The sequence below is a fragment of the Grampus griseus genome (assembly GCF_964374135.1).
Source record: "Grampus griseus genome assembly, chromosome: 4".
NCBI classification, from domain to species: Eukaryota; Metazoa; Chordata; class Mammalia; order Artiodactyla; family Delphinidae; genus Grampus; species Grampus griseus.
Window position 1 is genome coordinate 63,569,008 of NC_138997.1, and position 23,157 is coordinate 63,592,164.

General features: G+C 35.4%; 1 protein-coding gene across 33 annotated transcripts in view; it reads right to left on the reverse strand.

Annotated features, from left to right (window-relative positions):
- The window catches only part of ADGRL3 (adhesion G protein-coupled receptor L3), a gene marked incomplete at both ends in the record, with an annotated part of 572,210 nt that overhangs the window by 106,804 nt on the left and 442,249 nt on the right, over positions 1–23,157 (reverse strand). For 32 of the 33 annotated variants that reach the window (XM_082653308.1, XM_082653318.1, XM_082653323.1 and 29 more), the window contains 3 exons: positions 15,560–15,736; positions 16,433–16,641; positions 22,281–22,403. In XM_082653308.1, coding sequence (XP_082509434.1) covers positions 15,560–15,736; positions 16,433–16,641; positions 22,281–22,403 — 509 coding nt within the window. The remainder of the gene's footprint in view (positions 1–15,559; positions 15,737–16,432; positions 16,642–22,280; positions 22,404–23,157) is intronic. The other variant, XM_082653327.1, reaches the window with a different exon arrangement.

The following is a 23,157-nucleotide window of genomic DNA, read 5'->3' on the forward strand; positions in this document are numbered from 1 at the left end:
CCTTTCCTCTCTGTTCAACAACATGGAGAGATTCTCTTTAAGTACAAGCCAGATAATAAGATTCATTGATGGAGGCATCCAATGTCTCCTACCTCAATAAAAGTAAAAACCAAAGTCTTTACAAAGGTCTACAATGTCCTATAAGATCTGCACTCTTGTGAAACATTTCCTATTCTCCCCTTCATTCAGTTCACTCTACCCCAGTTGGCCTCCTCTAGCCTTTGAATACATCCAGCACATTCCAGCCTCAGAGACTTTGTACTTGATGTTCCCTTGGTCTGGAATTCTCTTCCAATAAACAGCTGTGTGACTTACTTGCTAACTTCCTTCAGTTCTTCATTCAAATGTCACCTTCTCACAGAGGTTTTCTGAATCACCTCATCTAAAATTGCAAACATCATTTACCCACTCTGACTCTCTATTGCTTTTCCTGAATTTTTTTTCCTCTTAACATTTACCTAGACTATATATTTTATTAATATATCTTATTTATGTTTTCTACATAAACAAGAAATATTAATAAAGTACATAGCCTAGAATCTATTGTATAGCACAAGGAACTCTACTCAATACTGTGTAATGGCCTATATGGGAAAAGAATCTAAAAAAGAGAGGATATATGTATACGTATAACTGATTCACTTTAATGTACCCCTGAAACTAACACAACATTGTAAATCAACTGTACTCCAATTAGAAAAAAAAAAATTTCTTGTTCATCATCTGTGGCCTTTACTAGAAAGTACACTGCAAGAGAATAAGTTGTTTAATCACCAATGTATCCCCAGGTCCTAGAAAGCTGCCTCCCATAGAGTGGATGCACAATTAATGTGTGAACTGAATAAATGAATCTCTCTTTAATTACCCCCCCTTCTGCAATGAATTTAGATTATAAACTAAAAGTTGTATCATGCTGCCCATTGCAACCTTTGGGGTTCTTTGGTTCATAAACTACTTGCTCTAAAATCTTGAGTAAAAGATAAAATTAAAGCTGGAGAATGAGAAGCTCATTACACCATAATATCTTAAAATGTGTGGAAGTAAGAGGACTGCAGAGTAAGTATGATTAGAGTCTGAAGATGTGGATTTAACCTTGTCACTCCAATTTTGCAATTGGACAATTTTAACAACTACTTACCCTTTAAAGTATCAGACACTTCATACATATAGAGATAAAGCAGATTCACTTTATCGTATACCTGAAACTAACATGATATTGTAAATCAGTTATACACCAATAAAAATTAGAAAAATAAAGAATCAAAAACTTCAAGGAAATTAATTTCTTAAAGAAGATGGGGAGCTGTGAGAGAAAATCTACAAGCAGAACGACGGAATGATTCATCAGAATATACTTTGAGGAAATTCATTGACTCTATCCACTCTAGAAAGAAATTTTTATGAAAACAATACTCATTTTTCAGGCTTTCTGTGAAGCTTACATTCACATATGAAATGCCAGATATTTTGTAAAAGCTACAGAAAGTTTCTGATTTTTCCTTTTATTTTCACCTCAATGAATCTGCTTTGTCTTATCACTGTGGGGTTACTGAGTAATTCAAATACCACAAAAGGGGTGAGTACCACAATGAAGGAAAAAAAGGTGGCTTAAACAATGATGTTTTGTGAAACTCACTCTGTCAGTATAAAACCCTCAAATATACCAATAGGTACATTTAATGAAACTAAGCCCAAATTCATGGAATAGGGAAATGTGACTTCCGCTTCATGATTTAAGAATAACTCAACCTGTGTACACTAAAATCTTCATGTAAATCTTGATATTTCTAACTTTATTGTCCAAAAAGCATCTTGTCAGCAAACAAGATGGAGAAATAGATTTTGAAATGTTTTCCATTTTTACTGCCTAAGTATTTCCAGATATATTGTATATTTCCAGATACACAAACTATATGAATTAATTCTGAACCCTCTGGATGTTTTTTTATAATTTTAGAAAGTTGCATTTTCCAGACATTGCTTGAACAATCACCCTATAATAATTATTAATTGTGGGCAGTAATTTTCAAGAACCTGTTTTACTTTCTGCATTAAAATGTATTATTTTAACGTTGAGTCGGAGTTGTTAAGGCATAATAATATGATTTTTAAATTGCCTCAAACATATCTTGTTCTGAAATACTTGTAATATAGCTAAATGAGTTTTATTTTTTCCTCTTTGCAAATGTAGGAGCACTCACTTTGCTACCAATGTATCACATCAGCATAAGGCGTTGCTTTGACTCAGGAATTTCACTGAAGCTAGTAGGGTTATGAAAGGCCTATTTTCTGATAAATATGGCAAGAACTCTGTGAAATAAGTTCCTTGCATTGCTCTAACAGATCATCAAACACATAGGTCACCACACGAATGCTTGGGAAAATAAAGGGCTCAATGGTCTGAGGAAATTAGAATTTTTTTTTGCAGTAATAGGATGAAGGTCAAAGTTGAGTAACACAGTAAGAAGAATGATATGATTGCATTTCTTATGATTTTTATAGTAAGTTAGTCAAAATAACTCAGCAATAATTTCCAAATTTGTATCAAGTTGAAAAAAAAAATCAGTCATATATTTTCAAGCTGTAATTGCTGAGAGAGAACCACTGGCAAGTAAAAGCACACAAAACTATTCATATCCAGCTATCCTTTGAATTCAAGAGAACTTATTCAGAATATCTCTTTGGTTTCAGAAGCACAGCGTTGTATACTCTAAGTTATTTGAAGTTTTCTTGCTTTGAATTGAAAAAAAAAATTTTTAACCTCACCATATTTGGTGAACCAGATTCACAACTACCTTAATAGAGGAAACAGAAAAGGAAATAGTAGAAAATGTGGAAATTAAGTATCTTACAGTAGTTGAGAATTAAATACAGATATAGGTTTTTAAAAAGTAAAGTTGATAAACAAAAAACAATTACTGACCAATTAGAAATTTTTAAAGTAAATGAAGTAATCAAGCAGTAAATAAGAAAAAGATTTTAGGAGTATCTGGGGTGAGGGTAGAAAATGAAGCTGGGAAGATAGAAAATTTCATCTTTAACATTTCTGAGTTAAATACAGTGATGATGATAATGGTGATGATGATAGCTAACACATAACTTTCAAGATATCAGTTTCTTTTAGGAGTGCTTATCTATTTTATTAGGGTTGTCACTTAGTCCTATAAAACACTGTGATGTGATACTATTATTATTTCCAATTTACAGATGAAAAAACTGAAGCACAGAGAAGTAATTTACCCCAGATCATTCAACTAGTAATGCAGTAGATATAGTATTAATGGTAATGTGACCAAGTATCCAGGTTCGCTCAGGAATGTCTTAGTTTTAGCATTAAATTTTTCTATCCTGGGAAAATCTTCTCTCAGACATGAAACTATTCCAGAGATCAGAGATGGGTTCAGAAGTTTGAAAGCAAAGTACAAAATCCATATGATAGTCTAGAAAATAGAGGCTGGAAGCAACATTATTTTTAGTATCAAATGTCTGTGGCATTGAATATCCACCTTCCTTAGTGACTCTTGCTGTCCTTTTCCCTGACTACTGATGCTGGAAACCATGATTTGCAGTTCCTAGTAGAGAATCAGACATTGTTGTATTATTCTGAGTGATGAAACCTAAGTATGCAAATTCAGGGCCTTGTGATGCTAAATTTCTCTTTGATTTTGGATTAACTGTTGCGCTTTGTACCAAGATTCTGCTAAATTAATTTTTAACATTGTTACTATTGTGACTGTTTTCTAAGAGTTCATTGATGAAACTGAGAAAAATATAATCTAATAACATGACAATACTGAAAAGGAATGCTAAACAACTGTGTTATTTTAAAGATACATGGAAGGATACATGAAGTTAGATTAGAGAGAGAACCAAAACAAAGCATACTACACAAAATGTGGAAATGAATTTGGGGCCAGGCACGAGAAAACTGTGAATGTGCGTATGGAAGCTGAATCTCACAAATCTAGGATAAGACAGGCAAGTTTTTGTAGGATAAAAAGTGGGGTTTTTTGTTTTATGTTTTTTTTAAACCTCTTCTCAAAAGGTACCAATGTTCAGTTGAAATTAATGGTAGTGGAGTAAGCCTGAGTATTCCAAAAGAATAAACATGTATTATTGCTTTCTTCCCTTTATTTGTCTTTGCACCTGAGTAAAGTTACTTTTCTTGATTCAGAGGTTGCAACTGAAATGTCCTGTGGGTAAACAAAAGGAGAAATTTTGATAACCAATGTTTTGCTTCCTCACAGTGTAGAGCTGATTCTGTCAGATCATGCTTTCTAAAGTATATAAAGTGAAGTGTTGGATCATAGCAACAAAATAATGTTTCCCCCAGCTCTTATGCATTTTGATTTGAAAAATGGAATTTCAAATTGTCTTCTTGATTTCCATAAAGGTTTTGATTAAACTTCAGAAGACACGAAACAAAAGACTGTTGATAACCTTGCCCATATATAAACTAGACTTTGCTCATCTATCTGCATATTTGATGGACAGTGCAAATGTAAATTTTGGAAAATGCCATTCAGCCTATAAACTTCTTACAAAAGAAAATGAACAGTTCTTACCCACTAAATGTGCTGTACACCTTGTAGACAAGGCTGCTAGAAAGGAAGGTGATGTGCTTACCTGCGATAATGAGGTTTCATAATGAAATTATTTGGTCACTTTTCAGTTTCTTCAAAATGTGTAGAAGTACTTAATGAGCCTTTTAACTTTCTAGAAATGGAAGGAGATAGTCTCCTGAGACATGTGCCTTCAAGATGGCTATTACAGGGGCTGGCCATAGACAAGATGTTAAAATACTGACCTGTAAAATCATATTTCCAAAGTGTGGGACAAGAAAAATGTCTTTCTCTAACTTTGAAATATATGACAGATGAGAATGGAGAAAAATATTACAATAAGACACATTTATATGTTTCTCTAAAACTGTTTGATGAGCTCTGAAGAGGCTATAGGGAACCTGGAAAAAGATGAACTTATTCTACCCGAGTTGCATGGACTTCTGCATAGGTTAGAACAAAAAAATCACTACAGTGAAAAACATGATTTATTTTGGGGATTTAAGACTGTTTCCAAAATAAAATGTCATCAGAAAAGGACAGTCATGTTAACAGGACTTTATCATTTCTTTATTAAAACTTTAACTTGCTTGGGATCCAGTCTTTACTTCATAAAGTACAACTATTTCAGTGCTCTAAAACCATTATCCTTGATAGTGTTTAAGCTTATGCTGACATCCAATGTGCTTGGAAATGTTTATAAATCATGAACATTTTGGACATGGACAGCTCATATGATGAATTCATAGATGCAAAAGAACAAATTGACAAACAGCTGGTTTACCAAAACAAGCCTGTACATACAAAGTGGATGGGCATTTCTGGAGATCTGGGAACTAATTGCCACAAGTCTAAAAAGCTACAAAGTAAAGCTATTAATTAAAATCCTAAGTACTCCGTGCTGAACACTTTTGTTGAGAAGATATTTATTTTGATGTCATCTATTGGATTGACACCAGGAATCAATGTAATATGGGCTTGATAAAATCAGAACTTCAGGTCAAAGTGAATTTTACTTTTGACTATATTCAGTTTTAACTTTATTTAAAAAAAATGAAAAATACACATAGAAAAAAAATATCATAGTTATTTTTATTAAATATAGGTCATATCTGTTTAATTACTTTGTTGTACTAACTTCTCACATTTATAAAATGTGTGATAATATAGCCTGAAATTTTAAATATTCAATAGAGACTTTTGCTGTATCAGAGGATGGAAAGAAGCATTTTAAAAATATTGTTATAGGTATTCACACTATTAGCACTACTATTAATTAGCATTAAATACTTCTAATTGTCACTTTTATGTAGTAATAACACATAGGTGCATAATTACTTATTGCATGTTAAGTATATTTTTTGATCTGGTAGTGCTGTTTCCTGGTTGGCTCTCTAAAAGGTTGATCACCCTAACTGATGGCCAAATACTCCATGCTCTTAACAATACTGCTAACAGTGGGGAGGACCACAGATCCTCTCCTATATTTCTTTTGAAGACTCAATTGTACTAAGCCCCTTAGAACTAAACAGAGGTAGGTTTCACGGGTGAAAATTTCTTGATTATCCTTTAAATACAATGATTAAATCCAGTGGTTTTGTTAAAACAAAGTTTGCTGGGGATCATTCAGCAAATTTCCTGATTCTCAGACAAAATGGGTAACTTCGTTTAAGATAGTTTTCATTAAAACACATACACACACACACACACACACAATTTTTGAAAGTACTTCTTAAAGGGTTAGGTGAAATGGAATGGGATAGAGGGGCTGAAGTATAAATGAAGGGAAACCATAGAAATGCCAGACTTGAATTACTCAGATATGTTTACTATTTTTATTTACTTGTAATTTTTTCTTTTTTTTTTTTCGATGCGGGCCTCTCACTGTTGTGGCCTCTCCCGTTGTGGAGCACAGGCCCTGGATGCGCAGGCTCAGCGGCCATGGCTCACGGGCCCAGCCGCTCCGCGGCATGTGGGATCTTCCTGGACCGGGGCACGAACCTGCGTCCCCTGCATCGGCAGGCTGACTCTCAACCACTGCGCCACCAGGGAAGTCCCTACTATTAGTATTTAAATATCATTCTTCTCATAGAGCCATTTCCTTTGGCATGTAAGGAAAGATAAATTTACCACAATGAGAAAGAAAAGTTTTAAAATAGAGACAAATAGAATTAGGCTTAACAGAGAAAGTAATTTTGCATAACTACATTATAAAAACGAAATAAATAGAAACTACACCAAGCCAAAAACATCTAATAAAATTTGGTAGTTTCATCCTAACATTGGATGCCTACAGTGTGTCAGGTACTGAATAAAACAGAATGGAAATATAAATATATACACACGTACACACACACATATATCTCATTTTTACTTCATTATTCATATTCATTTGGTTTTCTTAGCTATACCAAATTCAGGAAAAAGAAAAAGGAGATGATGGTTATTAGGCTTTCTTTTTTCCATTCTCATGAATAAGTTTATTGCATTTTAAACAGAGTAGGGGTCTTCCAAATAATAACCCTGGGGACAAATATCCCACAGGCCTCGAGTCAATAGCTTGAGCTAACATTAAATTTTACAGAATTAACAACTTAAAAGTTCCATGATTGGCTTTTTAAATCAGCAAGTAACCAACCATAGAAGATCTTTAAACCATAATGCTTATGCTGTGAGGATACACAAAGGAAACTGGCAGTCCCCTGAATGGTCTATAACAAGGTAGGAAAAATGATTTAGTTCAGCCATATTTTTGTTCACATGCTTTTAAAATCTTACACACAAGTTGACCTTACTGCCTATCTTAGAAAGCTATAAAACTCTTCTGGAAAATCTAGCCTAATTCCTCTAGAGTTCAATAGTTCTCTAGCTTTATTACTTTATTTACTAGACACAGTAGAATGAAATAGGCAGGGAAAAAGAAAAACAATCACAGAAGAGTTTGAATGTTAAAAAAGAAGGGTAAAATTTTACAACCCAGAGCAAATAGACTACAGTTAGTAAACATATCAACTAATTCTTACCAAGAACAGTATAAGCAATTAAGGATAGTTTTAGAATATTAGGATGGAGAAAGTTTTCATGCTTGCTTCTTTTGCTTGGCTGGTTGATTATACTCTCTCAAGCATGGGTAAATTGGGTGAGTAGAGCCAATATACTAAACAAATTTGACAATTTCATTGTGATAAAAAGAAGCTGTCACTGTGAACAGTGATGCAAAGTACTGGGCTAAATGTCTTTCTTTCAGGTACAGGTAGATGATTATCAGTTATTAGAAACTCAATTAACTATTTGGGTCTTGATAGTTAACTACTCCCAGGATCAAGAGCTCAAAGGTTTTGAGGACAGTTAAGCATATAGTGAATTAAAAAATTATATTTTCGGGCTTCCCTGGTGGCGCAGTGGTTGAGAGTCCGCCTGCCGATGCAGGGGACGCGGGTTCGTGCCCCGGTCCGCGAAGATCCCACATGCTGCGGAGCGGCTGGGCCCGTGAACCATGGCCGCTGAGCCTGCGTGTCCGGAGCCTGTGCTCCGCAATGGGAGAGGCCACAGCAGTGAGAGGCCCAAGCAAAAAAAAATTATATTTTCAGAAAACTTTATAATTCTCAACATGATTTTAATAGATTTTGTTATTCAATTCCCCAAAATAATCCTGAGATAACGTTAGAAATAATTTTATTACTCTCCGTTAACTGATTAATAATGGGAACAGTGAGTCCAAATGATTTGCTAAAGATACAGGCAATTACCTAAAGAACTGGAATCAGGACCCTAAGCCTCCTAACTGTTCTTATTCCAACTTCCCTGCAAATTATAAAATGGGAAAATAAATTATGATGACAATTCCTATTCTGGTTCTGTGGATCAAATGAGATAATGTATGTAGACACTAAAGAAATGATGTTAATTCCTCTATCATTGAACATGCTGGGCCTTTCTGAGAGTTAAGTCCTCACCAGATCTCTACTTTTTGCAATCTCCATAAACTTTATTACTTATATTTCTCACTAGAATTGCAGATGCATCTCCAGCTGCTATTTTTAGGCATGCTTATTTACTGAAGATGATAAAGAACCTGAAAATTGTAAGGGTAAGGATCTAGTGTGCATATGAGAAGATTGCAGGTCTCTTTCTGCTTAAAAATTCTACTGCAACTCAGAAATAAAAACAATCAGAAGAAGAGTGTAATTAATACTCTCTTGAATATAAATTTTACTGAAAATATACACTTCAAAACCACAAAAATGCAGCCTTACTTCATGTTACTTCAAGCCTGTTGCTCTCATTTTGCTTAAAGTTATGTCATTTCATCTAGAGCATCTTCTCTGACCCCTCAAGGTCAAGTTAAGGCTTTTCCCCATGTGTTTCTATAGCACTCTCTACCACAACAATAAGACATTTCTTGTAAGATACAGATTATGCTGATTACTTATCTGTATTACTAATTAGATCATAAACTTTGCCTGTCACAAAGACAGTATTTAACTATTTGAGGAACAAGTAAAGGGTAGACTTAACAGATTAAAATGAAAGAAACTGAGATTAATAAAACAAACTTTCCAGATATGTTTCCACATGTTCCTCTTAATTACAAAAACTTCAATGTTCCTGTACAATGTAACTTTAACAAATGATCAAACTTAGTAACTCCAATAAGGGGCTTCCTGATACAATGGGAAGGATACTGCATCTCCTACAGGGTATTTTTGCCAAAAATGTTTAACCTGGATCTAATTATGAGAAAACAATCAGAAAGACTGAGATTGTGAAACATTCTACAGAATGGCCTGGACTCTGGACTCTGCAAAGTGTCATTTTCATGAAAGACAAAAACAGGCAGGGATACTTCTAAAGAAGAGCAAAGAAATGTCACAACTAAAGGTACTGTGATCTTTGATCAGGCCCTAAGTGGAAATACAATGGCTGTAAAGGACATTATCAGGATAATTAGAAAATCTGTGTATGAATTATACAGTAGATGATAATACTTAGTCAAAGTTAAATTTCTTCTGTGTTTTAATGGTAGAGCATGTTCTTGGAACCTATTTGCTGGAAGATTTAGGAATTAAATATTATAAAATCAGCAATTTACTTCCAAAGAGTCAAATAATACAGCAAAATATAGATGCATGTACATACACATAAGAGTGACAGTCAAATGTGTCAAAATTTAAATATGAATTCAGAAAAAGGGGTATATGAGTGTTTATTGTAATACTCTTTCAACTTTTCTATAAAAGTTCTATAAAAAGAGTGGAGAAAATAAGTAATAAAATAATTTTTCTTTCCACTCCAGCTACACTGTTCTTGCAGTTTATCAGAATCACAGAATCACCCCTGCTTCAGGTTCTTGTTCTTGTTTCATCTGCCTGGAAGAGCCTTTCCCCAGATGATCTGCAAGACTGATTCTCAGTTCTTTCAGGTCTCTGCTCCTAACACTGAGCTTGGGTCCAGTGGAGGAGGCAGAAAATAAAACAGCAAATAAATAATTTCAGATTTTAATAAATCTAGGAAGGAAACATATCATTATAAAACTGTTTGATGAGAAGGTCCAAGAATAGTTCTTGGTTCTAAGAGGTTGTCAATTTTTTTGATAGTTAATATTTAAGATAATATAATAAAATCTTACATTTTTGATCATTTTTGAAACCATTTTGTTTTCATGGAATTTTACACATTTGGAGGGTATTCAACTTGTGAGTTATCTAGGTTTTTTTTCCCTCTAAATAAATACATTGTTTAAAGTACTATGTAATATTTATGATTTTTAATCTCTACCTTCACCTCAATCCCACTGCACTATAGATGGCAAAATACAAAAAAATACATAAAAATTTGGGAATGGAAGTGTACAACCTTTAGCATCATACATTAAACATTTTATTTTTCACTAATAAAATCATTTTTTAAACTCTTAAATTAACTTTTCTTTTGAACTTTAAAAAAGTAAAATTACTTTTTTGAAAAGCAAGTACTTTTCTTCATATGCAACTGCAGAACCTTACAGTGCATTTTCTTCTAACCTAGAAAAAGTGTAGTTATAAAATATTTGACACACAGAATCCATGGTATGAAGTTAAAAATTTCCAAATTGTCATTGTTTTAACTCAATACTAAATTTAAAAAGAAACACAATGATTTTAAATAGCAAAATAATGCCTATACTTGGACTGGGGTAAAGTTGGGGTAGGGGCAATAGGATATACTAAGCTCAAAAGAAAAGAGAGGGAGAAAGGGAGAGATGCAAGCATCTAACTAAGGAAAGTGAAGCCTTTTAAAGATAATAAAAATCAATGTCAAGTTGAACTGACAGAAATGAGTAGTGAGACTTTTTTTTTATTATCCCCAAAGAATTATAATTTGGGTAGAGGAAAAAGCTATAGGTGATATAAATTGTCAGACCATTTTCTAAAGCATTTGTTACTGTGCTCTACAAAATCATAGTAGAAATGTTAATTAGTCAATTAGTTTGAAACTTATGATCCTGCAAACTAAAATACCCCTCCCACAAAGAGTGTTCACAAAGAGAATCACTGGTATGAGAAGAGACAGACATTTGTATTTAATGTATTCAACACTCTACTGAACAACAGACAAATAAACCTGCAGGTGATTCCAATAATGGAAAAGTTTTTAAAATGCCATGCATACTACCACAGTTTGATATAAAATTATATAACTTTCCATAATTATTACTTTTGTATCTAAAAGAGAAGACAACCAAATGTTTCCTTAGACAAGAGAAGTAGAGAAAACTCGAAAGTAGTCAGTCAGCTGTGTTCCTGAAACTGAGCAGGACCCTGTGGGGCTCCTAGGCACAAAATTCTTTCTGTGCCCCCCATTTCTTGTTTGTAGGAAATAGGCTTCATTCAACCTTCATGACATTCCCCTGAGTTCCAAAGGGCAGGTTCAAACAGTTGCTAATCAGGGAAGGGAGGGGATGCAGAGACAAGGGAGAAGCAGTCAAGAAACAATAGGGACGCCTTGGGGCAGGATCCTAGTTCCTCCTCAAGAGATACATATAACAGTATCTTTGAGCTCTTCTGTAGAACCAACCCCCACCCCCCTGCCAAATGGAGGATGTTAACTACTTGATGAAGCATTCTTCATTGCAGAGAGAAGGTCATAGTTCGATAACCTGCAGAACCACAGAAGCCTATCACAAGACCACCAAATGATTTCTGGATTGAAGGAGTGCAGGCCCTGCATGCACACTGATTCTTATCAGCAACACTGCCCCTTGAACCATTACTATAAGACTCCTTACAACCCCACCCCCAGGTGGGGACACACACTTTTGAGGGCATTAGTCCACTGTGGGCCCCCATCCCTGGCAAAAGAATAAAGCTATTCCTTTCTACTTCACCCAAAACTTAGTCTCCGAAGTTTAACTTGGTGCCGGTGCACTGAGGCCAGGTTTTGGCAACACTGCCACCTTGGGGCATTCCTTTCCTTCTTTTATCTGCTCAAATTGACCTATAAAATTGACCTCAGATTGACCTCAGAGCTATGAAACCTCTCTGAGCACCCCATTCAAAAACCAGCCTGAATACTTCTCTCCATTGATAAAGTATAAATTGACTGAGGCCAGGGACATGTTTTGCCTTATTTCCCACAGTATTTTGTGGGAGTGGGATAATCTGAAATTTTAAAAGGGTGGACAGGGAAAGCCTCTTTGAGAAGGTTACACTGGAACAAAGACTTGAAGGAGATGAGAAAGCTGACCTTGTGGCTATCTGAGGGGGTGAAGGGTAGGAGAAGGGAAACTTTAAGTCTAACCTGAGCAAGCCTGATGCGTTTGTGGAAAGGCAAGGAAGCCAAGTGAGCAAGGGGAAGAGTAGTAGGAGAGTAGGTCAAGAGTTGCTAAAGGGGTCAGGATTTGGGACTTTGCTTTTATTGAAATAAGAAAGGTGTGAAGTACTTGATCTGCATTTTAAAGGGATTACATTATGGCTTTTTGAGAATAAATCAGAAGAGAGACTCACATTTTAAGAGTATCCCTCTGGCAATTACGCTGAGAATAAATTTAAGAAGGACAAGAAATAAAGCAAGGAGACTAATTAAAGGGCTGTAACAAAACAGCAGAGGAGGGCTTCCCTGGTGGCACAGTGGTTGAGAGTCCGCCTGCTGATGCAGGGGACACGGGTTCGTGCCCCGGTCCGGGAAGATCCCACATGCCACGGAGCGGTTGGGCCCGAGAGCCATGGCCGCTGAGCCTGCGTGTCCGGAGCCTGTGCTCCGCAACAGGAGAGGCCACAACAGTGAGAGGCCCGCGTACCGCAAAAAAAAAAAAAAGAAAAAAGAAAAAAAACAAACAGCAGAGGAGAGAGGATAAGGGCTGGAATCCAGGTGGTAGCAATGAAGATGCTAAATCTGGCAGGATATGCTCATGAGATTGGGTGTGCAGTGTGAGTGAAAAGAAACAAATCAAAGATGGTGTATGGTTTAGGGCTGGAGCACCTGGAAGAACAGAGTAACCATTTACTAAGAAGGAAAGGACAGATGGGAAAACACCAAAAGTGTAGTTCTAGGATTGTGACCCTTATTAGAAATCTAGGTGGATATATCAAGTTAACTGTTGAATCTAGGAGTCTGGATTTAAGAAATGGAGATAGAAGTCTGGGAATCATGAGATGATGTTTACAGCCATATGGACATATGAGATCAACTACAGAGAAAGAATGGATAGTGCCTAGACTACATCTAGGATTACGCTCCGGGTCAGAGCAACAAGAGGCTGTGGAGATGAGGAACGAGCAAAAGAAGCTAAAAAGGACCAGCTGCTGAGGAAGGAAAGAAGCAAGAGGGGATAGTGTACCCAAAGCAAAGTGAAGAAAATCTTCCAAGAATGTGCTTGATACAAATTCTCCACAGGTTACCTTACTAAATTCATCCTACTCATCCTTCAGAGAAGGTCACTTTTTTGATAAGCCCTCTCTGACCAGTCCTGCTTTAGATAGACGGTCCCCCTCTGTGTCCCTAAATCACAGCGTGGGCCTCAATTATAAGACTTATCACATTTATGACTGCAGCTCCACTTCTCTGCCCTTTCTTTCCCCTCAGAAATGCAAGTTCCATGAGGGCCAGAAGCTTCACCAGAATGCTGGAATCTAGTGATATCTCTGGCAAATCAGGAGGAAGTTACATTTATTGACAGCTTATGGTGTAGCAGGCAACATGTCAATACCTTTACTCAGGTGTTTGAAAATTGTTAGTAAAAAAAAAATGAAGGAAGTACTGAATGAATAGCAGAGGTAACAGATGATAGAAAAGGCAACTCAGTACACAGGTAGAACCCTGGAGTGAAGACCCATGCATTAGGGCACCACAGCTTAATAGCAATAGCAACAAGACTACTCAGCTAATCCTTCTTGCTCTCATCAAGCAAAACTTTTGAATATAATTTTGTTTCCTTTATAGATTTTCCTGTGGAGTTAGGAAGTGATAACTAGCAAGCACAAATATCTGTTCTAACTGGCTGTTGCATATCTCACTGTGCATGAATAAATTAGCATACATTTTTAGACATTAGTCTAATGTAAATTTGGTTGCTTTGTTTCCTTTTGGACTTCCAGGGATGATCATTCTGCTTGTTTTTCGTTTTTCAAGTGCCAAAATCATGTTGTGTGATCAAGATGGGAATGACCCAGGCAATTGCAAGAGATTGTGATACAAGAAACCCAGGGCATGCTTACTGTATGACTGACTGTCAAAGGAAAACATTGATTGCCATCTATTTTTATCTCTTGTTGACACACAGTAATGGTCACAGTCAAGATTCTTGCATGGACTGGGTAGAGATTGTTATGCAATGAACTGAGCAAAAAATTATTTTTTGTGGTTGCTTGAAATATGATCCATTTTTCTGTTTGAATTTATTCCCTAAACTGAAAAGATAGAATCCTAGAGCCATACGAATACATTCCAGGTTTAAACCTAACATTTGTTAGTGTAGCCAATCTTACTAAGCTTGATCAATGCGTGAAGCTCTGACAAATTACGGTTTGTAGTCCTTTAAAGATCAAACTTGACTGTGTTGACACAGCTAAGGTAATTTATTCCTAAGGTCCTGAGTGGGCTTGGATTTGGTCTCCCTCTAAGATACCTGCATCATCTCTGAGTTCAACAGAGTCAAAGAAAATTTTGGATGAAATTATTGGATAAATGGTATCAGGTGGATAAAACCTTTGCCATGGTTTTCATGTTTTAAAATGTATTGGACAGTGATACTTTCTCTATTTTTATTGACATCAGGAAGATGAGAATTCACAAGTATATAATTTCTTGTTACTAACCCATCTATCAATTTCTATAACCAAGCTAATAATCCCTTTGTATTTTTATGTCCTAAGTATATCCAAAATCTAAATCCTCTTCCTGCCTTCCAAGACAACCAGTCACCTGGCAAGAGACTGATGCAGCCAAGTTAGCCACGTTTCTGATTTTGGAAACAACCTATCACCTAGATTTTTCTTTAGAATAGTGTCTTCTTGAATGGACAGAACGATTACATTATGTTAGAATTTGCCAGGCTCTATGTATTACAATGCTTTGTGTACTGTGTTTAACAGCTATTTTCCCAAGACTCATTTTGAGAGTATTTGATCCCACGCACGGCTCCTTAGTCTTCAGCCTACCAGATCCCAGCTTTCTAACCCTATCACACTGGCCTTTGGTGCTGGGGTCCTACCTTGCCCTGTTCATGAGGACATGGTTTGATATTTACTCACACAAAATAAAAGCAGGGAAGAACATGGGAAGTTTTCTTAGCAAAATTTTATTTTATAAGCAAATTTCAATTTTATGAACTATATTGATAATAGAAAAAAAGGGTTCCTTGACTCATCAATAGGATATGGGTTGAACAACAGAGAGTTCTTGAATAGAATTACTGTGAAAGTAGAAACACACTCAAGTTGGACATGGAGTTAGGACTTTTTACAGTTAATGTCTTAACTGTATGCTAAGCCATTTTTATTTTATGGTATGTATCTTACCTTAACTTCCACATGTGCCATCAGTACTGCAAAATTGGTTAGGTGGTTACAAGAGCATGTAGTATGTGTCTTATTTGTTGTCAGGAGCCGACAGCCTTGGGTTGACCAATAACCTGTCATTGTGCGCTTGGAATAGCTCCAAAATGAACAGTTAGGATTGAAGTTTTCCTCAGACTGCTACAGGAAAAAAACATCAACAAAGCCAATAACTACTTTTTGATCATGTAAGTTAGGTAGGCATTTTCTTTACATCTAACACAACTTCACACTATGTTTCAATTTTTGTGGAGAGGTCTACCAGAGTTTTCATATTAAGTGGGGCTTATCAATTCTAAGCAAATTTGAATATACGTTATTTATTCCCCCTGATTAGAGGTGAATTCATTTCTCAAAAGTAATATTGAAGGAATACTAGTATCATTGTCTCAGAATCACATCAATTAATTTATACTGCAAAGCAAAGAATTGCTCTATACAATGAACTTCTGATAGCATGGTTTTAAAAAAATCTTTGTTCAATTTACAATACAATCCTTGCATATACATAAAAATATATCTACACACAAAGACATAACTACTTGTAACATCAGTTGAGCTATGCTGAGTTCCACCGAACATATTGTTAGCTCTTTTTAATTATAGAGAAGCATTTATAAATCCATCTATGAATGTTGTTACCTTAAATATATACATATACAAGAATTATTCTCCTCCCTCATTTTGGAAAAAAAATCACTAATCAGTTTATAGACAATGAATTGCTATGTGTCAAAAAATAGGGAAAAAGAAAAAGGAAATTAAGACACTTCATGCTCTTGTTATAACAAATATAGATAATGTGGACAAAAAACTTCACATGCCATTTTTTTTTACCTTGATGTGTTTAACAGTGAACACCACAGGATCAGCCAAATAAACCTTATTACTGAATTCTTTGTTTATTGCTGCTGTAATAACTGGGGAATTGACGATAACAGAATGATTGGTGGACATAGCCTCTGTTCCCAACTTCATGCTGGCATTCTCCGTGGACAAATAAGGACCCAAGTTGTTATACAGGACAAAGGCCACTCTGATCTCTCCTAAAATAAGTACATATAAATTGGGAAGAAACTGATTAGCTTGTACATCCCACTTAAATTAGAGAGTTCTAATTAGATTGTAATCAAAATGTATAATATGTATATATTCACAACAAAATTCAAATATTCATTTCAACCAAAGTGCCAAGTCATTAATGAGGAAAGTCAAATGATACTGAAACAACTAAGTATCAGTATTTTAAAAAAATATGAACCTCAATCCCTAACTTATTCCATACTCAGAACTTAATTCAAGATGGATCACAGTCCTAAATATAGAAATCAGAACCAGAGAGCCTCTGGAACAATATATAGGATACCTTTGTGATCTTGGGAAGGCAAAGGTGCCTTGGATAGGACTCAAAAAACACTAACCATAAAATAAAAAATGGTAAACTAAACTTTATCAAAATTGAAACTTTGTGCCTATCAAAATACAGCATTAAGAATATGAATAGGCAAGCCACAAACTAGGAAATATATATACACATATGACTCAAATATATAAAGCATTTCTGCTACTCAACAGTAAAATTATAAATAACATACTAAAATGGAAAAAGACATAAAAACACCCTTTAAAAATAGGTATATAAAAAGCTAAATGGGACTTCCCTGGTGGCACATTGGTTAAGAATCTGCCTGCCAATGCAGGGGACATGGGTTCGAGCCCTGGTCTGGGAAGATCCCACATGCTGTGGAGCAACTAAGCCTGTGTGCCACAACTACTGAGCCCGTGTGCCACAACTACTGAAGCCTGCATGCCTAGAGCCCATGCTCTGCAACAAGAGAAGCCACTGCAATGAGAAGCCCGCATGCTGCAATGAAGAGTAGTCCCTGCTAGCCACAACTAGAGAAAGCCCATGTGCAGCAACAAAGACCCCACACAGCCAAAAATAAGGATATAAATAAATAAATTTTTAAAAAAGCTAATAGACACATAAAAATTAACATCATTAGTAATTAGGGAAATAAAAATTAAAATCATATTGAGATACCATTTCATACCCACTAGGATCTCTGAAATCCACACTATAAAATACTAGCCACACTAATGTTAGTAAAAATGTGGAACAAATGAAATTCTGCATACTACTGGTGAGAGTGTAATATGGTTCAACTACTTGGAAAAATGTTTGGCAATTTCTTACAAAGTTAAACATATATCTACCCTTCCTAGATACATGAAAATATATATCCACAAAGAAAATATGTTGTATAAGAATGTTTATAACATCCTTATCCAAAACAGCTCCAAACTAGAAACAACTCAAAAATCTATCAATAGGAGAGTAAATAAATTATGGCTTATTAAAATAATAGAGTTACTATACATCAATAAAGAACAAACTAATGATAGATGGAGCATCATGACTGAATCACAAAAATATTATACTGAGATAAAGAATACAGACAGAAAGAGTACATACTGTATGATTCCAGTTACATGAAGTCTAAGAACAGGTAAAATTTGTCTTTAGAAATAGTAATGAGAAGAAAGTAGTTCATCAGGTGGGGAGATGGGGTGAGAAGAGTGAAAAGAGGTATCAGGACATTTTCTGGGTAATACATGAGATTTTCATCTTAGTTTATGTGGTGTCACAGAAGAATGTACAACTGTCACATTCATCAAGCTAAACACAAGATATGTGCATTTTATTTTATGCAAATTATAACCAAAACAAAACAAAGATTCAAAATCTTTACCTGTGGTTGCCAAGGGGGAGATGGTGTGAGGGAGGGATGGATTGGGAGTTTGGGATTAGCAGATGCAAACTATTATATATAGAATGGGTAAACAAGGTCCTACTGTAGAGCCCAGGGAACTATATTCAATATCCTGTGATAAACCATAATGGAAAAGAATATAAAAAGAATGTATATTATGTATAACTGAATCACTTTGCTGTACAGCAGAAATTAACACAGTATTGTAAATCAACTATACTTCAATAAAATAAATTAAAAAAAATCTTTGTCTTAAACTTCAATTATCATGCTCTTTTAAGATCACTATCTCCATACCTCCTTCTACCTTATTTTTTTTCCCTTATGGCGATCTTTTACAAGTAATCCTCTGCAAAGTTAACCTTCTTTTAGGATGTTTTTAAAATTTTGTGTCATTTCCTTTCTTAAAATAAGTCAAGCCCTATGTTTTACTTCCAGTATAAATTCATTTTGGCGGATCCCCAAGAGACAGGAACTGCACTGACCACTGTGGTAACTAAGACGAGGAAGCCCCAGTTCTTATCCCTGAATCTTAGAGTCAAGTGGGAATAAAGACAATAAATTTTTTTTACTCCATTTTTTTGAGGAGGAAGGGAGCTGTCTTGCTCTTGCTCTCATGGAGATCATCTCCTAGAGAAAGAGTCAGACAATAAGCAGGCAACTTAAAAATAATAATAATAATAAATAATAATATAATTTCATATAATGGTAAGTAAAAATGCTATGAAGAAGCGCTGGCAGAAAATGGCTAATGGGAAAATAGTGATTGGGAAAGAGTAGTCCACCTTCGAGGAGATAGGAAAAGCTTTCCTGAAGGGTTAAGATTTATAATGAGCAGTGAATGACAGAGAAGTTTCTATAAAACGAAATATAAAATATGCATTCCAGAAGCAAGAAAATGCAAACATCTGATGAAGGAACACTCTTGGTGTGTTTGAGGAATAGAATCAAGACTGAATTAGGGAACCCTGTGCACTGTAGATAAAAATATAATTGATATAGCCACTATGGAAAATAGTATGGAGAGTCCTCAAAAAATTAAAAATAGAACTGCCATATGATCAGCAATTCTACTACTGCGTATTTATCTGAAGCAAACAGAAACACTGACTTGAAAAAACCTATGCACCCTCATTTTCATTGCAGAATTATTTATAATAGCCAAGACATGTAAACAACCTAAATGTCTACTGATGGATGAATGGATAAAGAAAATGTTATATATATAATTATACATAGAGATATAAAATGGGGAATGGAATATTATTCAGCCATAAAAGGGAAATTTTGCCATTTGCTATAACTTGGATGGACCTTGAGGGCATTATGCTAAGTGAAATAAGTCAGATAAAGATAAATATCTCACTTACATGTGGAATCTTACAAACAAACAAAAAAATAAAGAAAACAGACTGCTAGTTGCTAGAGGTGAGGAGTGGGAGTAGGCAAAATGGGTGACGAAGGTAAAATGTAAAAACTTCCATTTATAAAGTAAACAAGTCATGGGGATGTAATGTGTGGCATGGTGACTACAGTTAATATTGGGTTGGTCAAAAAGTTCGTTTGGGGTTTTCTATAACATCTTACGAAAAACTCGAACAAACTTTTTGGCCAACCCAATAATACTATGTTGTCTATTATGAAAGTTGATATAAGAGTACATCTTAGGGCTTCCCTGGTGGCGCAGTGGTTGAGAGTCCGCCTGCCGATGCAGGGGACGCGGGTTCGTGCCCCGGTCCGGGAAGATCCCACATGCTGCGGAGCGGCTGGGCCCGTGAGCCATGGCCGCTGAGCCTGCGCGTCCGGAGCCTGTGCTCCGCAACGCGAGAAGCCACAACAGTGAGAGGCCCACGTATCGCAAAAAAAAAAAAAAAAAAAAAAAAAAAAAAAAAAAAAGAGTACATCTTAAAAGTTTTCCTCTCAAAAGAAAAAAAAAATGTAACTATGTATGGTGATGGATGTTAACTAGACTTACTGGAGTGATCATTTCACAATATATACAAATATCAAGTCATTATGTTGTACACCTGAAACAAACATAATGTGATATGTCAATTATATTTCAATTAAAAAAAAAGAATCAAGACTAGACTGTCTGGATCACAGAGAGCATGCTAAAAACAGACATGAGGGCTTCCCTGGTGGCGCAGTGGTTGAGAGTCCTCCTGCCGATGCAGGGGACACGGGTTCGTGCCCCTGTCCGGGAAGATCCCACACGCCGCGGAGCGGCTGGGCCCGTGAGCCATGGCCGCTGAGCCAGTGCGTCCGGAGCCTGTGCTCCGCAGCGGGAGAGGCCACAACAGTGAGAGGTCCACGTACCGCAAAAAAAAAAAAAAAAAAAAAAAACAGACGTGAGGTGGAGCAGCTGAGGCAGGAAGGAAGTGGGCTGGGGAGCATGTGGTAGGCCTGTTAAGTCACTTGATTTCATTCTAAGCATAACTGAAGGTGAACTGGTCAGACTCATGTTTCAGGAAGAACACTTTGTCAACAGGACACACTGTTGTGGGGCAAGAGTCAAAGAAGGGAAACCAGTCAGTAAGCTAATGCAGGAATCTGATTTCGTGTTACAGAAAATCTTATTCCACACTCATGTGTATAAAATTGATGACTAATAAGGACCTGCTGTATAAAAAAATTAATTAAATAAAATTCAAAATTTTAAATAAATAAATAAAGAGCAAAAAAAAAAAGGAAAATCTTACTGCTGCCTCAAAATTCACAGTTAATTTAGCAACATAGTACCATTTATAAATTCAGTCTTATAAGATTTCCAATACTTATAAAGAATTTTGTTCTGCTGGTAACAAACATAATTTGTTTTTCTTGATATTATTTAACAGTCTCTTCTTTTTTCAAAACTATTTACCTTGTAATATGAAAAATCAGCTTTCAGTTGGTTGCTACAACCTGAAGTCATCTTCCTATCGCCTAGCAGGTTAAAGGATCTCACTTCCTTAGCAAAAAATATGTTTAAAAAATTTTAGGGACTTCCCTAAAGTGGCACGGTGGTTAAGAATCTGCCTGCCAATGCAGGGGACAAGGGTTCGAGCCCTGGTCTGGGAAGATCCCACATGCCACGGAACAACTAAGCCCGTGAGCCAAAACTACTGAGCCCACAAGCCACGACTACTGAAGCCTGCACGCCTAGAGCCTGTGCTCCGCAACAAGAGAAGCCACTGCAATGAGAAGCCCGTGCACCGCAATGAAGAGTAGCCCCCCTTCACCGCAACTAGAAAAAGCCCACGTGCGGAAATGAAGTCCCAGGGCAGTCAAAATATAAATAAAGAAAATTAAAAAAAAATTAGTATTAGTGTGGCTTCAGACATACTTTCTCTGTGGGATTATTTATTTACTTAATTTTAATCATATTCAATGAATAAAACCTAGTATTAAATCAATCGATATCTACCAGTTCCATTCCCCAAAAGCATCTCCTTACATTTATATTTTTTATATGCTTTGCAAAGGAAAATCATAGAAACACCCTCAAAAAGAAGTTAATAAAGAAAAAACACATATAATTTTAAAATTACAAGTAAAATTTCCATTTGAAATTTTAGAAATAAAATCTGTCAACTTGGTGAGAGTTACTCCTTTTAAGGAAAAAAAGTCAGAACATCTGGATTTTGTTGTTTATTAATTTCCCTTACATTCAAGTTTCTGATATTTTTCTACAACTGAAAATTAACAAAAATTTCAAAATCTAATTGAGAATTTTGTAGAGCAAATATCATTGCAATATTGTTGGTGCAGGAGCTAAGAAAGAGGAGGAAGAGGAGGTGAAGAAAAAGAACAGTGTAGTGAGAGGAGAGGAGAGCTTTTAGATAGCAGATCTAAAATTTGAAGCCAAGATGCAATGAATTAATGACAAGTTCAATTCCATCAAGCTTAATAAATAAATTCTAACCTACCATTTCGGCCATTTTGTTTTAGAGTATTTGCAGAGAGCTGGATAGTGCTTCCATGACCCATGTTTTCTGGAAACTTTAGGTCTTCTAAGTTTCCTTCAGTGCTCAGCCTTGCAACCTCCAATTCTATTAATGGCAAAGACATAATCAGTGGTCGTTGAGAAACATGACAAATTTAAGATAATCTAATTATTGAAATATTTCTGAAATCAAAACACTGGAATTAATGTTCTGTCTGCCATACTTTATAGTACTTCAGTCTTCTATTTAGAAGTTTTTTTGGTGTTTTAATTTTTTTCAAAATAAAGCAAATAAAAGCTATTAAAATCAGGTAGATAAGAATACAAGGATAGCAATTATAAAGTCTAGACTTTAAAACTCAAGCTCAAATCCTTACAATTTGTCATTGACTATAAGTTTACTTTCAAAATGTCATCTTTATTTTATGAATTAAGTGAAAATCCTTTTATAATCTAGAGCTGTACTATTATGTCAATATTGACTTATCTTTAAATGTAATAAGTTTGAAATAGCTTTATCAAATGTTCTGAAATAAAACTGTCAGCTACATCCTTAGACACATTAAAAATAGATTTATACTCTTTATGAGCCAATAACACAATTATCAAAAATTGTTTTATCACCTTCATGTAAATGACTGGCTTCTTTATAGTTTATAATTCAGAGACATTCTTATTATAACTGAAGTGACTCATAAGGATAAAATTTTAAATACTACTGTACATACATAGTATGTATAGTATGTATAGTATGTATATACATACATAAAAACTGAAAAAAAAATACACGGACCTCATTGTAAGTGATCTCAGGCTAATATATTCAATATTGGAATGTCCTTAGGAGGATACATACATGA